General features: G+C 37.1%; 1 protein-coding gene across 1 annotated transcript in view; it reads right to left on the bottom strand.

The window, feature by feature from the left end:
- Positions 1–14,706, bottom strand: part of CWC27 (CWC27 spliceosome associated cyclophilin) — a 220,497-nt gene that overhangs the window by 102,077 nt on the left and 103,714 nt on the right. The window contains exon 11 of the mRNA XM_046672058.1: positions 13,107–13,210. Within this exon, the coding sequence (XP_046528014.1) occupies positions 13,107–13,210 (104 nt within the window). The remainder of the gene's footprint in view (positions 1–13,106; positions 13,211–14,706) is intronic.

The following is a 14,706-nucleotide window of genomic DNA, read 5'->3' on the forward strand; positions in this document are numbered from 1 at the left end:
TGTCCCATTTATTTATTTTTGCTTTTGTTTCCCTTGCCAGGGGAAACATATCCAAAAAGATATTGCTAACACTGATGTCAAAGAGCATATCATCTATGTTTTCTTCTAGGAGTTTTATGGTTTCAGGTCTTCCATTCAAATCTTTAATCCATTTTGAGTTTATTTATTTTTATATGGTGTAAGATAATGGCCTACTTTCATTCTACTGCATCTGGCTGTCCAGTTTTCCCAACACCATTTATTGAAGAGACTTTCCTTTCTCCACTGTTTGTTCTTGTTTCCTTTGTAGAAAATTAGCTGTCCATAGATGTGTGGGTTTCTTTCTGGGCTCTCGATTCTGTTCCACTGATCTGTGTGTCTGTTTTTTGCCAGTACCATGCTGTTTTGAGTACTACAGCTTTGTAGTATACTTTGAAATCAGGGAGTGTGATACCTCCAGCTTTGTTCTTTGTTATCAGGATTGCTTTGGCGATTTGGAGTCTTTTGTTGTTCCATATACATTTTAGGATTCTTTGTTGTATTTCTGTGAAAAATGTCATTGGGCTTGTGATTGCTTTAGGTAACATGGACATTTTAACTAAGTTAATTCTTCCAACCCATGAGCACAGAATATCTTTCCACTTCTCTCTGTTTTCTTCAATTTCTTTCAACAATGTCTTATAATTTTCAGTGTATAGGTCTTTTACCTACTTGGTTAAATTTATTCCTAGGTATTCTACTCTTTTTGTTGCAATTGTAAATGGGATGGTTTTCTTGATTTCTCTTTCTGTTAGATTGTTGTTAGTGTATAGAAACATACTGATTTTTATATGTTGATTTTGTATCCTGTAAGTTTACTGTAAAACTAATAGTTTTTGGGTGAATTCTTTAGGTTTTCTATATATAGAATCATGTCGTCCACAAAAAGTGACAATTTTACTTCTTCTGTAACAATTTGGATAACTGTTATTTCTTTTTCTTGCCAAATTCCTCTGGCTAGGACTTCCAATACTATGTTGAATAAGAGTGGTGAGAGTTGTTTTGTTACTATTCTTAGAGGGATAGCTTTCAGTCTCTCATCATTGAGTATGATGTTGGCTGTGGATTTGTCAAATATGGCCTTTATTATGTTAAGGTACTTTCTTTCTACACCCATTTTATTGAGAGTTTTTATCACAAATGGATGCTGAATCTTGTCAAATGCTTTCTTTGCATCTATTGAGATGATCATGTGGTTTTTACTATTTATTTCTTAATGTGGTGTATTATGTTGATTGATTTATGGATGTTGAATCATCCTTGCATCCCCGGAATAAATCCCATTTAATTGTGGTGTATGAGCTTTTTAATATATTGTTGTATTGTTTGTTAATATTTTGTTCAGGATTTTTTTTTTTTTCTGTTTTTTTTTTTGAGGAAGACTAGCCGTGAGCTAACATCTGCCACCAATCCTCCTCTTTTTGCTGAGGAAGACTGGCCCTGAGCTAACATCCATGTCCATCTTCCTCTACTTCATATGTGGGATGCCTGCCACAGCATGGCTTGACAAGCAGTGTGTAGGTCTGCACCTGGGATCCAAACCGGCAAACCCCAGGCAGCTGAAGCGGAACGTGCGAAGTTAACTGCTGTGCCACCGGGCTGGCCCCTTGTTGAGGACTTTTGTATCTATGTTCATCAGTGGCATTGGCCTGTAATTTCCTTTTTTCATATTATCCTTGTCGAGTTTTGATATCAGGGTGATGTTGGTCTCGTAAAATGAGTTAGAAAGCATCTTCTTCTCTTCAATTTTTTGAAAGAGTTTGAGATAGATAAGCATTAAATCTTCCTTAAATGTTTGGTAGAATTCACCAGAGAAGCCATCTGGTGGCCCTGGACTTTCGTCTTTTGGGAGGTTTTCGATTACCGTTTCAATCTCCTTCTAGTGATCAGTCTATGCAGATTCTCTACTTCTTCTTAATTCAGTTTTGCAAGGCTGTATGATTCTAGGAATTTATTTATTTCTTCTAGGTTATCCAATTTATTGGCATATAGCTTTTCATAGTATTCTCTTATAATCCTTTGGATTTCTTCGGTATCCACTGTAATTTCTCCTCTTTCATTTCAGATTTTATTTATTTGAGCCTTCTCTCCTTTTTTCTTAGTCTGGCTAAAGATTTGTCAATTTTGTTTATCTTTTCAAAGAACCGGCTCTTAATTTCATCAATCTCTTCTATTGTCTTTTTAGTCTCTATTTTATTTATTTCTGCTCTGATTTTTATTATTTCCTTCCTTCTACTGACCTTGGGCTTTCTTTTCTTCTTTTTCTAGTTTCTTTAGGTAGAATGTTAGACTGTTTACATGAGATTTTTCTTGTTTGTTGAAGTAGGTCTGTATTGCTGTAAACTTCCCTCCAAGTACCGCTTTTGCAGCATCTCATAGATTGTGATGAGTCATGTTTTCATTTTCGTTTGTCTTCATGTATTTTTTATTTCTCTTTTTATTTTTTCACTGATCCAACAGTTGTTCAGTAGCATGTTGTCTAGTTTCCATATATTTGTGACTTTTCCAAATTTTTTCTTGTAGCTGATTTCTAGTCATAGCATTGTGGTTGGAAAGGACGACTGGTATGATTTCAATCTTCTTAAATTTATTGAGACTTGTTTTGTTTCCCAACATATGGTCTATCTTTGAGAATGTTCCACGTGCACTTGAGAAGAATTCGTATTCTGCTGCTTTTGGATGGAATGTTCTCTATATATCTATTAAGTCCATCTGGTCTAATGTTTCATTCAAGGACAATGTTTCCTGTTGACTTTCTGTCTGGATGATCTACCCATTGATGTAAGTGGGGTGTTAAAGTCCCCTACTAGTATTATGTTGCTGTCAATTTCTCCCTTTAGGTCTGTTAATAATTACATTATATATTTTGGTGCTCCTATCTTAGGAGTATATATATTAATAAATATTATGTCTTCTTGATAGACTGTCTCCTTTATCACTATGTAATGTCAATCTTTGTCTCTTGTTATCTTTTTTGGCTTGAAGTCTATTTTGTCTGATTAAGTATGGCTATACCCGTTTTCTTTTATTTGCCATTTGCTTGAAGTATTCCATCCCTTCACTTTGAGCCTAGGTTTGTCTTTAGAGTTGAGAATGTCTCCTGGAGGCAGCACATTGTTGAGTCTTGCTTTTAAATCCATCCAGCCACTCTGCGTCTTTTGATTGGCGAATTCATTCCATTTACATTTAGAGTGATTATTGATATATGAGGACTTAATACTGCCATTTTATCATTTGTTTGTTGGTTGCTCTACATTCCCATTGTTTCTTTTTCCTTGTGTTCTGTCTGCCATTTCAGTTGGGTGGTTTTCTGTGACATTTTTTTGTCAATTTCCTTTTATTTTAATGTTTTGTGCCTCTGCTCTGAATTTTTGTTTTGTGGTTACCATGAGGTTTGTATAAAAGGTCTCATAGATAAGATAGTCCTTTGTTTGGTGATAGCATATTATCTTCATTTGCCTATGCAAGTTCTATCCCTTTCCTCTTCCCTTTCTATGTTTTTATTGTCACAAATGATCTCTTTTTATGTTGTGAGTTTGTTACCAAGTTGAAGTGCTTATAGTTATTTTTAATGCTTACTTTCCCTTTAAGCTTTATGTCATAATTAAGTGTTTACTAACCTATTCTGATACAAAGTTGCAATTTTCTGATTATGTCTATCTATTTACCACCTTGCTCAAAATTTAGTATACCTTTGCCTTTTAGTTTCAGGAGTGCTCGCTTCAACATTTCTTGTAAGGTAGGTCTACTGGTGATGAACTCCCTCAGCTTTTGTTGTCTGGGAAAGCCTTTATTCCTCCTTCATGTCTGAAAGATAACTTTACTGGATAGAGTATTCTAGGCTGACAGTTTTCATCTTTCAATATTTTGAATATATTATTCCACTCTCTCCTGGCCTGTAGAGATTCTGTTGAGAAATCTGCTGATAGACTAGTGGGGATTTTTTATGGGTTACTGTTCTTTTTTTCTTCTTCCTTGGCTGCCTTTTGTATTCTTTCTTTGTCATTGACTTTAGACAGTTTTATTATCATGTGTCTTGGAGAAGCTCTTTTTGCATTGAGATAATCAGATGTTCTATTAGCTTCATGGATTTGTATATCCAGTTCTTTCCTCAGGTTTGGGAAGTTCTCAGTTCTTACTTCTTTTTTAAGCTCCCTGCTTCCTTCTCTCTCTCTTCTCCTTCTGGGATACCCATTATCCTTATGTTGTCTTTTCTAATGGAGTTGGACAATTCTCATAAAATTTCTACATTAAAAAAAACCTTAATTCCCTCTCCTCTTCTACTGGCATCATTTCTAGGTTTCTATCTTTCATCTCACTGATTCTCTCTTCTACATGGTCTGCTTTAGTTCCAATGCTTTCTAATGCATTTTCTCGTCTTATTTATTGAGTTCTTCAGCTCCAGATTTTGTTTGGTTCTTTTTCAGGGTTTCAATCTCTTCGGTAAAGTATACCTTCTGTTCATTGTTTTTATTCCTGAGCTCACTGATCTGCCTTTCTGAATTTCCATGTAGCTCATTAAGTTTCTTCTTGACAGCTATTTTGAATTGTTTATCAATTAGATCATACTCTTCCATGACTTTATGTTTGGTTTCTGGAGAACTGTTATTTTCTTCTTGTGGTGCTGTGTTACCATGGCTTTTCCTGGTGCTGGCTGAATTATTCCTCTGTTGGTGCTTTTGTTGTAGTGAACACTTTTCTTATTTAAGTATAGTTTTGTTTGTTTTGATTCCAACTATTCAACGCATTGGAGATTAGGTGCTTTTTTATTATTATTATTGAGGTTATGATAGTTTACAACATTGTGAAATTTCAGTTGTACATTATTATTTGTAAGTAGCCATATAGGTGCACCCCTTCAATCTTTTTCCCCACCCCTCACCCCCCCTTCCTCCTGGTAACCACTAAATAGTTCCCTTTGTCCCTGTGTTTATCTTCCACATATGAGTGAAGTCATACAGTGTTTGTCTTTCTCTATCTGGTTTATTTCACTTAACATAATACCCTCAAGGCCCATCCATGGTGTTGTGAATGGGATAATTTTGCCATTTTTTATTAGAGGCCTTTCTTTTATTTTTCAGTAGGTGGTGCTATAGCACTAGTTTTTGTTTTTTCTTACCTGAGCTGCCTCTGGCTATATTTGAGGATCAGCGCTGTCCACCTTCCAACTGCCTCTAATAGGTGTGTGCGCCAGTAATCTTGTTGTCGCTGCCTGTGCCTCCAGGGGTCACTGATGCCTTGCTGTTGCCAGTGTTGCTGTGGTTGCTGGCTTCACCTCTCGGGGTACAGGGATGAAAGATGCCTCTGCCACATGAGGGATCACGTGGGTCAGAAGTTCCACCACCATAGGGGAGTGGCGGGGGAGGGAGTTGGGTATGCAGGGCTCTGCTTTCACTGTTGCCCATTTCCTTGGGGCCCCAGGGGCTGCTTTGGTTGGGAGTTCGGATTTGTGTGTGCTCCTCCTCTGGTGCCACCAGGCTCTGAGCCATGGCTTGGGGCCTGGGATGGTGGAGCTCTGCTGCTGCTTCACTCCTTGTCACCACAACTGCCAGTGTGGCTAGGAGGCTGGAGTTGTGCATGCACCTCCACTGCCCCCCATTGGATTCTCTGGGGCTGGGGGTGGCTGGCTCAGTTGTTGCAGCCAGGGGGCCAGGATCCTGTGCACTGCCTTTGCTGTTCCCCCAGCTGGCCTCCTCTATGTGCTCCAATTCTCCCACCCATGTATGCACCCAAGTGTAGATCTCTCCAGAATTCTGATATGTTGGGCAGTTTAGCTTTTGTTGGGTTATGTATGTTTTACTTGCTGTAGGTTGAAGAAGTGAGACAAAAGGATCCTCTCATGCAGCCATGAAGATGACTTCTTATCAAGTTAACTTCTAAATAATTAGTTTCATTAAAATATATTCCAGAGATTTAGCGAAAAGGGGTGGAGCAAAATGGCAGGGTGAGCAGACCTGGGATTCTCTCCCCTCCAAAATACAACAAAGGATTGGAAAAACTGAATTTCAGAGAATAAATCTAATGCCCACACGTTAGAGACCTACAATACCAAGAAGGTGGAGAACATAGACCTTGCTGACGGCCTCCGAGGAGCTGGAACGGGTAGGAGAGAAGGTCACTCCCTCCCCTAGAGTCTGCGATGCGTGCTGCACGGGTCTGGGAAGGAGCAGGGGAGGGGCCGCACGACCCGGGGATCATCCAGGACTCCTGCTGCTGGTTCAGTGGAAACACGCTGACAGGGGAAAGCTTCCGTGCATGGGGACCCCATAAACCCAGGGCCTCAGAAGACCAGAGAACAGAACTGATCCAAATCCAGATTGGCGTGCAAGAATAGTAGCCCCTCCCTCACAGAAAAGCGCACTGGGCACTGCCATCTTGCCCGAAGGCAGAGAGCTCAGAACACACGGCTCTCGACCCCCCATCTAGTGGCGACAGGCTGTAACTGCAATGAATTCTACCACCATGCGAAAAAACTGCTCCTCTACCATTCAGCAATTTATAAAAGCTCCAGACCAGAAGCAAAACAGTAAAAACAGAGAATTAAGTCCTGAGGACTTGGAATTAGGTAAACTAAGTGATAATGAGTTCAGAGCAGCTATAATCAAAAAACTCAATGTGGTAGAGAGAAAGATAGAGAAACAAGCCAATGAGTTCTGGAGTTACTTCACAAAAGAGATTGAAATTATAAAGAAGAATCAAACAGAATTACTAGAGATGAAAAACACAATGGACCAGATAAAACAGAATACGGATTCCCTGAATGCCTGCGTAGATGCCATAGAAGAGCAAATTATCATAACTGAAGATAGACAGGCTGAACGGCTCCAGACAGAGGAAGAAAGAGAACTAAGAATAAGAAAAAAATGAGGAAAATCTCCGAGAGATAGTGGATTCAATGAGGAGTAAGAACTTAAGGATCATAGGAATTCCCGAGAACGTGGAAAAGGAAAATGGAGCAGACAGTGTGCTTAATGAAATTATAGAAGAGAACTTCCCAAATCTAGGGATTGACGGAGAAATGTGTGTAGAGGAAGCTTTCAGATCTCCTAGATTTGTCAATGTAAAAAGACTTACTGCAAGGCACATAGTAGTACAACTGGCAAGAAGGAAAGATAAAGAAAGAATACTCAGGGAAGTAAGAAAAAAGAAGAGAATAACCTACAAAGTAGGTCCTATCAGACTTTCAGCGGATTTCTCTACAGAAACCTTACAAGCTAGGAGAGAGTGGAGTGATATATTCAAAGCTTTAAAAGATAAAAATCTTCAGCCAAGAATACTCTATCCAGCAAGAATTTCCTTCAGATATGAGGGAGAAATTAAATCTTTTCCAGACAAACAAAAGTTAAGGGAATTTGTAACTAAAAGCCCTCCACTACAAGAAATCCTCAAGAAGGCTCTCAGACCTGAAAAAACAAGGAAGGGAGAAAGGGGTCACAAAACAGAGACTAGGGAGACCGATGGATAGAACCAGAACAGGATAGCAAATACTCAACTATAGCATTAGGGTAAAGGTAAGGAAACTACCAAAACGAGGACGATCTTAGCACTCTAACTACAAATGAATAAGACGAGTTGAATAAGAAATGAAAATAATTATTTAGGAGGGGAAGGGCAAAGGGTCTAAATCAGTATAGGCCAAGTAAGTAAGACACCACCTGAGAATAGACTACATTATACATGAGATTCTAAATACAAACTTCAGGGTAGACACTAAACTAAAAAACAGAACACAGTCAAAAAACATAAATAAGGAAAAAAATCTAAGAAACCCAGCACAAGAAATTGCAGTATTAAATGGGAAGGCTAAAGCACACAGGAAAAGAAACACAGGAAAACAAGATAATGAGCAACAGATTGACAGCATTAAGTCCACATGCATCAATAATCACTCTCAATGTGAACAGATTGAACTCTCCAATAAAAAGACACAGAGTGGCAAAATGGATTAAAGAACAAGATCCAACAATTTGTTGCCTCCAGGAAATGCACCTCAGCCCCAAGGACAAACACAGGCTCAGAGTGAAGGGGTGGAGGACAATACTTCAAGCTAATAGCAAACAAAAAATGTCAGGTGTTGCAACTCTTATATCAGACCAAGTGGATTTCAAAATAAGACAGGTAAAGAGAGACACAGAGGGACAATATATAATGATCAAAGGGACACTTCATCAAGAAGAAATAACGCTTATAAATATCTATGCACCCAACACAGGAGCACCAAGATTCATAAAGCAACTATTAACAGACCTAAAGGAAGATGCTAAAAACAACACAATAATAGTAGGGGACCTCAACACCCCACTCACATGAATGGACAGATCATCCAGACAGAAAATCAACAAGGAAATAGTGGAGCTAAATGAAAAACTAAAACAATTGGACTTAATAGACATATATAGATCACTTTATCCTAAAACAGCTAAATACACATTCTTCTCAAGTGCACATGGAACATTCTCCAGGATAGACCATATGTTGGGAAACAAGGCAAGCCTCTATAAATTTAAAAAAATTGAAATAATAACAAGCATCTTCTCCGATCATAATGCTATAAGGCTAGAAATTAATTACAAGAAAAAAGCTGAGAAAGGCACAAAGATATGGAGACTAAACAACACACTACTGAACGAGCAGTGGATCATTGAAGAAATTAAAGAAGCCATCAAAAAATACCTGGAAACAAATGAAAATGATAACATGCCATACCAACTCATATGGGATACAGCAAAAGCTGTATTAAGAGGAAAATTCATCGCAATACAGGCATATATTAACAAACAAGAAAAATCCCAAATAAGCAATCTTAAACTACACCTAACTGAACTAGAGAGAAAAGAACAAATAAAGCCCAAAGTCAGCAGAAGGAGAGAAATAATAAAAATCAGAGCAGAAATAAATACTATTGAAACGAAAAAGGCAGTAGAAAGGATCAATGAAACAAAGAGCTGGTTCTTTGAGAAGATAAATAAAATTGACAAACCACTAGCCAGACTTACAAAGAAAAAAAGGGAGAAAGCTCAAATAAACAAAATCAGAAATGAAAGAGGAGAAATAACAACAGACTCTGCAGAAATACAACGGATTATAAGAGAATACTATGAAAAACTCTGTGCCAACAGAATGGATAACCTAGAGGAAATGGACAAATTCTTGGACTCCTACAATCTCCCAAAGCTCACTCAAGAAGAGGCAGACAATTTGAACAGACCAGTCACAAGGAAAAAGACTGAAACAGCAATCAAAAACATCCCAAAGAATAAAACCCCAGGACCAGATGGCTTTCCTGGGGAATTCTACCAAACTTTCAGAGAGGATTTAATACCTATCCTTTTAAAGCTATTCCAAAAAGTTAGGGAAGATGGAACACTTCCTAACACATTCTATGAGGCCAACATCACGCTGATACCAAAACCTGACAAGGACACCACGAAAAGAGAACTACAGGCCAATATCACTGATGAACATAGATGCAAAAAATCTAAACAAAATTTTGGCAACCAGAACTCAGCAATTCATCAAAAGGATCATACATCATGATCAGGTGGGATTCATACCAGGGACACAGGGATGGTTCAACATCCACAAATCAATCAACGTGATACACCACACCAACAAACTGAGGAATAAAAACCACATGATCATCTCAATAGATGCAGAGAAGGCATTTGACAAGATCCAACAGCCATTTATGACAAAAACTCTGAACAAAATGGGCACAGAAGGAAACTACCTCAACATAATAAAGGCCATATATGACAAACCCATAGCCAACATCATATTCAATGATCAAAAACTGAACGCCATCCCCCTGAAACAGGAACGAGACAAAGATGCCCTCTATCGCCACTCTTATTTAACATAGTACTGGAGGTCCTGGCCAGAGCAATCAGGCAAGAAAAAGGAATAAAAGGAATCCAAATAGGGAGGGAAGAAGTGAAACTCTTGCTGTTTGCAGACGACATGATCTTATATATAGAAAACCCCAAAGAATCCATTGGAAAACTCTTAGAAGTAATCAACAACTACAGCAAAGTTGCAGGGTACAAAGTCAATTTGCATAAATCAGTAGCATTTCTATACTTTAATAATGAACTAACAGAAAAAGAACTCACGAACACAATACCATTCACAATCGCAACAAAAAGAATAAAATACCTCGGGGTAAATTTAACTAAGGAAGTCAAGGACCTATATAATGAAAATTACAAGGCCTTTCTGAGAATTGGATGATGACATAAGAAGATGGAAAGACATTCCATGTACATGGATTGGAAGAATAAACATAGTTAAATTGTCCGTTCTACCTAAAGCAATCTACAGATTCAATGCCATCCCAATCAGAATCCCAATGACATTCTTTACAGAATTAGAGAAAGAATCCTAAAATTCATATGGGTCAACAAAAGACCCCGAATTTCTAAAGCAATCCTGAGAAAAAAGAACAAAAGCGGAGGCATCACAGTCTCTGACTTCAAAACACACTACAAAGCTACAGTAATCAAAACAGCATGGTACTGGTACAAAAACGGGTACACAGATCAATGGAACAGAATTGAAAGCCCAGAAATAAAACCACACATCTATGGAAAGCTAATCTTCGACAAAGGAGCTGAGGGCATACAATGGAGAAAAGAAAGTCTTTTCAACAAATGGTGCTGGGAAAACTGGAAAGCCACATGTAAAAGAATGAAAATTGACTATTCTTTCTCACCATTCACCAAAATAAACTCAAAATGGATCAAAGACCTAAAGGTGAGACCTGAAACCGTAAGTCTTCTAGAATAAAATGTAGGCAGTACACTCTTTGACATCAGTATTGAAAGGACCTTTTCAGACACCATGTCTTCTCAGAGAAGGGAAACAATAGAAAGAATAAACAAATGGGACTTCATCAGACTAAAGAGCTTCTTCAAGGCAAATGAAAACAGGATTGAAACAAAACAAACAACCCACTAACTGGGAAAAAATATTTGCAAGTCATATATCTGACAAAGGCTTAGTAGCCATAATATATAAAGAACTCTCACAACTCAACAACAAAAAATCAAACAACCCGATCAAAAAATGGGCTGGAGATATGAACAGACATTTCTCCAAAGAATATATACGGATGGCCAATAGGCACATGAAAAGATGCTCATCATCGCTGATCATCAGGGAAATGCAAATCAAAACTACACTAAGATATCACCTTTCACCCATTAGAATGACAAAAATATCTAAAACTAATAGTAATAAATGTTGGAGAGGTTGTGGAGAAAAAGGAACCCTCATACACTGCTGGTGGGAATGCAAACTGGTGCAGCCACTATGGAAAATAGTATGGAGATTCCTCAAAAAATTAAAAATAGAACTACCATACGATCCAGCCATCCCACTACTGGGTATTTATACAAAGAGCTTAAAGTCAGCAATCCCAAAAGTCCTATGTACCCCAATGTTCATTGCAGCATTATTTACAATAGCCAAGACATGGAAGCAACCTAAGTGCCCATCAACAGATGAATGGATAAAGAAGATGTGGTACATATATACAATGGAATACTACTCAGCTTCAAAACAGAACAAAATCATTCCATTTGTAATAACATGGATGGACCTTGAGGGAATTATGTTAAGTGAAATAAGCCAGCTAGAGAAGGATAATCTGAGTATGACTCCACTCATATGAGGAATTTAAAAATGTGGACTAAGAGAACAGTTTAGTGGATACCAGGGGAAAGGTGGGGTGGGAGGTGGGCACAAAGGGTGAAGTGGGGCACCTACAACACGAATGACAAACATTAATGTACAACTGAAACTTCACAAAATTGTAACTTATCATTAACTCAATAAAAAAAAAAAAGAATTTAGCAACCCACCTCATAAACGGTACCATTAACTTCTTATTTCCCAGGTGGATTACAAAACTGCCCCCTGACAGATTGGGGCACAGTAAACAAGTAAACTCTTCCTTTTTGTAAAAACTCAAAACAAACAAACAAACAAACAAAAAATATATTCCAGAGAATTCAAGTTCTTCATCAAGTACCTGCCTTTGCTATAGTAGTACTTGGGGATGTGATGCAAATAATCTAAGAACTGTGCGCTTTAAATAGTGGTACTTTAGATGCGGTATTACTTAGGCTACTTAAAATAAATAATAATAACACCTAGGGCCAAATGCTGTATCACTGTTCTGTATTAGGATACACATTCTTCAAGCCAGATGTTACATCTTATTCTTTGATATATCTCTAGTGACTGTTATAGAACCCAGTAGATAAAAATACTTCATGCTTTCCAAAAGCATGAGAATATAGATGTATACACAAAGCAAATTTGTTAAGCCAAATTTAGTAGACATTCTTAAAAGTAACTGAATAAAAGTTCTGATTATAGTCACTGAACCTACAATGTAATTTATTATTGCAATAGATTTGAGGGTTCTAATCTGCTGCTTTGGAAACTGAGTATTACATGTTTTATAGCTGGAACAGTTTTACACTAAAGATCTTCACTGAGATTACCTTTTCGAAGCTTTTCTAGCTTTATAAAAATCACAGTGAAATAAAGAACATATTGAACCTGTAGGAAAAGTAGGGTATTATTTTGATCAGTTTTTGATCAATTTTATCAATATTTTAGATTTTCTTATCTAAACATAAGAGTAAAATCAAAAACAAACAGAAAATAGGAGTTTGTATTTAATACTATTCAAACCAATGCACAAAAGTTTACACAAGTTTCAACACCTGGCCTAAATATTTTTCTTAAATGTTTTACAGGGTATGCAATATAAAAAATGAACATTCCATTCTTATGCACGTCTAGATATGTGCTATGGCAACATTTAAGTTTTGCCTGATGTCAAGTACTCCATTTATTTAGGAACAATATTTATGATTATGTTTGAATTTACTTCTCAGACAAAAGTCCTAAATGAAAATTTATTTTATTGGCTAAAGAAAGTATTTTTTAAAAAAAGCAAAACTCAACTCAGGAAGGAGGGAGGAGGGAAAGAGGAGAAAAGAAGGAAGGAAGAGGGGAGAGAGGGAAGAAAGAGAAGTAGTGCCAAATGAAAACATATGCCTGGTAAATGCCCTTACCTTCACTTCTTTTTTCTGCTTGTTTTGCTGCATTTTCTACTTTTTTTTGTTTTGCTGCTAAGAGTTCTCGCTTTAATTGTCTTGCTTCTTTTCTGAGCTCTTCACTATAAAGCAAAAACAATTATATAAGTATATAACATACTGAGAGAGAAAGTCGTTTAGCAAAAACAACTAAATCTGGTTTTCAGGTACACTAAATCTCAAAGAAAAACAAAGTGAATAACGAATTCACTTTGTTTCTGTATATGTATATTTGTGGTATGGAAAATACTTAAAAGGACATTTGAAAAGATGCAACTTTTCACAATAGCAATAGAATATGAATTACTATAAAATATACTCCCTTTCAAGTATATCAGACAAGTAGATAGTGATAAATGACCCATTAGTCTCCCTCCAATTTACTTGCGAATTTAACATTCTAGTTTCAGTTTAATAATTCATGGAGATCCTGAATCAAAATAAAATTTTTAATATAAATACCACTCACTAAACTTGGTCATATACAAAAAGATTTGGCTTAAAAACTGGTTGAAGTCCTGATCTGGCAGCAGTAACTACCCTTTATTAAGCAATTATTACATGCTAGGTGAAACACTAAAAATTTTTTAAACTTAGTTTTTTAAACTCGATTTTTTTAACCCATTTCATACCACAAATTGACCAATAATTTCCTCTTCTGTGACAACCTACTAGGCTGAGATATTCTAATAATTAATACAATCATATATAAAGGCAAACTGAGACAGAAATCTTAACTTCATTACAAGTCACTAGTTAAGTGACTAGTTTCTACAAGACAGTTTTAGGGCAGGAGATTCAAATTCACTCCTCGGAAAAAATTATTAACTACCCATGTCATGAATCCTTAGGGTCACTTGTGAATAGTCAAAACTAGGCATTTTATATCTGTGAATGTCAAGCATCCACTCTATTTTCAACAAAAGCTAGAATCACACAGACTGAGAACACTGTAGCCAAGCAGGCACCCCTCTCTGGAAATAGTCTCTAAAGACAGCCAAGCCAAAGTTTAGTGGAGTCTCAGTCTAAATAGTTCCATAGTGATTCAACCTTTAGTGCTTCACCTTGAAACCCAAATTTCATACTTTTTTTTACCACTGTCCCATATTAGAGTCACCAAACTGGTAGGTCTCTTAATGTGCGTGACTCAGTTCTTTTTATTCTTTTTCATATCAAAGACACACAGTCATATTTTGTATCTGTTTCACCTCCAAGATCCAGAATTCTGAAACTTCCCTCTCTGATTGAAATCCACTATCCTTTTAGCTTTCTCAGTCTTTCATGCCTACTGAACCTGTGCTCACTCTTATAATAATGAAAGCCAACTCTTTAACCATAGTTCATGGTCCACCAGCCCTATTCTGAACCCCAGTCCACTCCCTGTCCATTCTGTATGCTATGATCAGTCATTTCACTGATGGTCTCACTAGCATCCTTAATTTTCTTGACTTATTTGTCCTTATGAATACATCATAGTCACCTAGAGGAACTTGTAAAAACATGTTCCAGGAGACAAATCTCTAGGGAATATGATTTCTTTAAATATGGGGTGCTGCCTGGGGATGTGCCCTGGTGACAA

The sequence above is a fragment of the Equus quagga genome, chromosome 9, assembly GCF_021613505.1.
Source record: "Equus quagga isolate Etosha38 chromosome 9, UCLA_HA_Equagga_1.0, whole genome shotgun sequence".
Taxonomy (NCBI): Eukaryota; Metazoa; Chordata; class Mammalia; order Perissodactyla; family Equidae; genus Equus; species Equus quagga.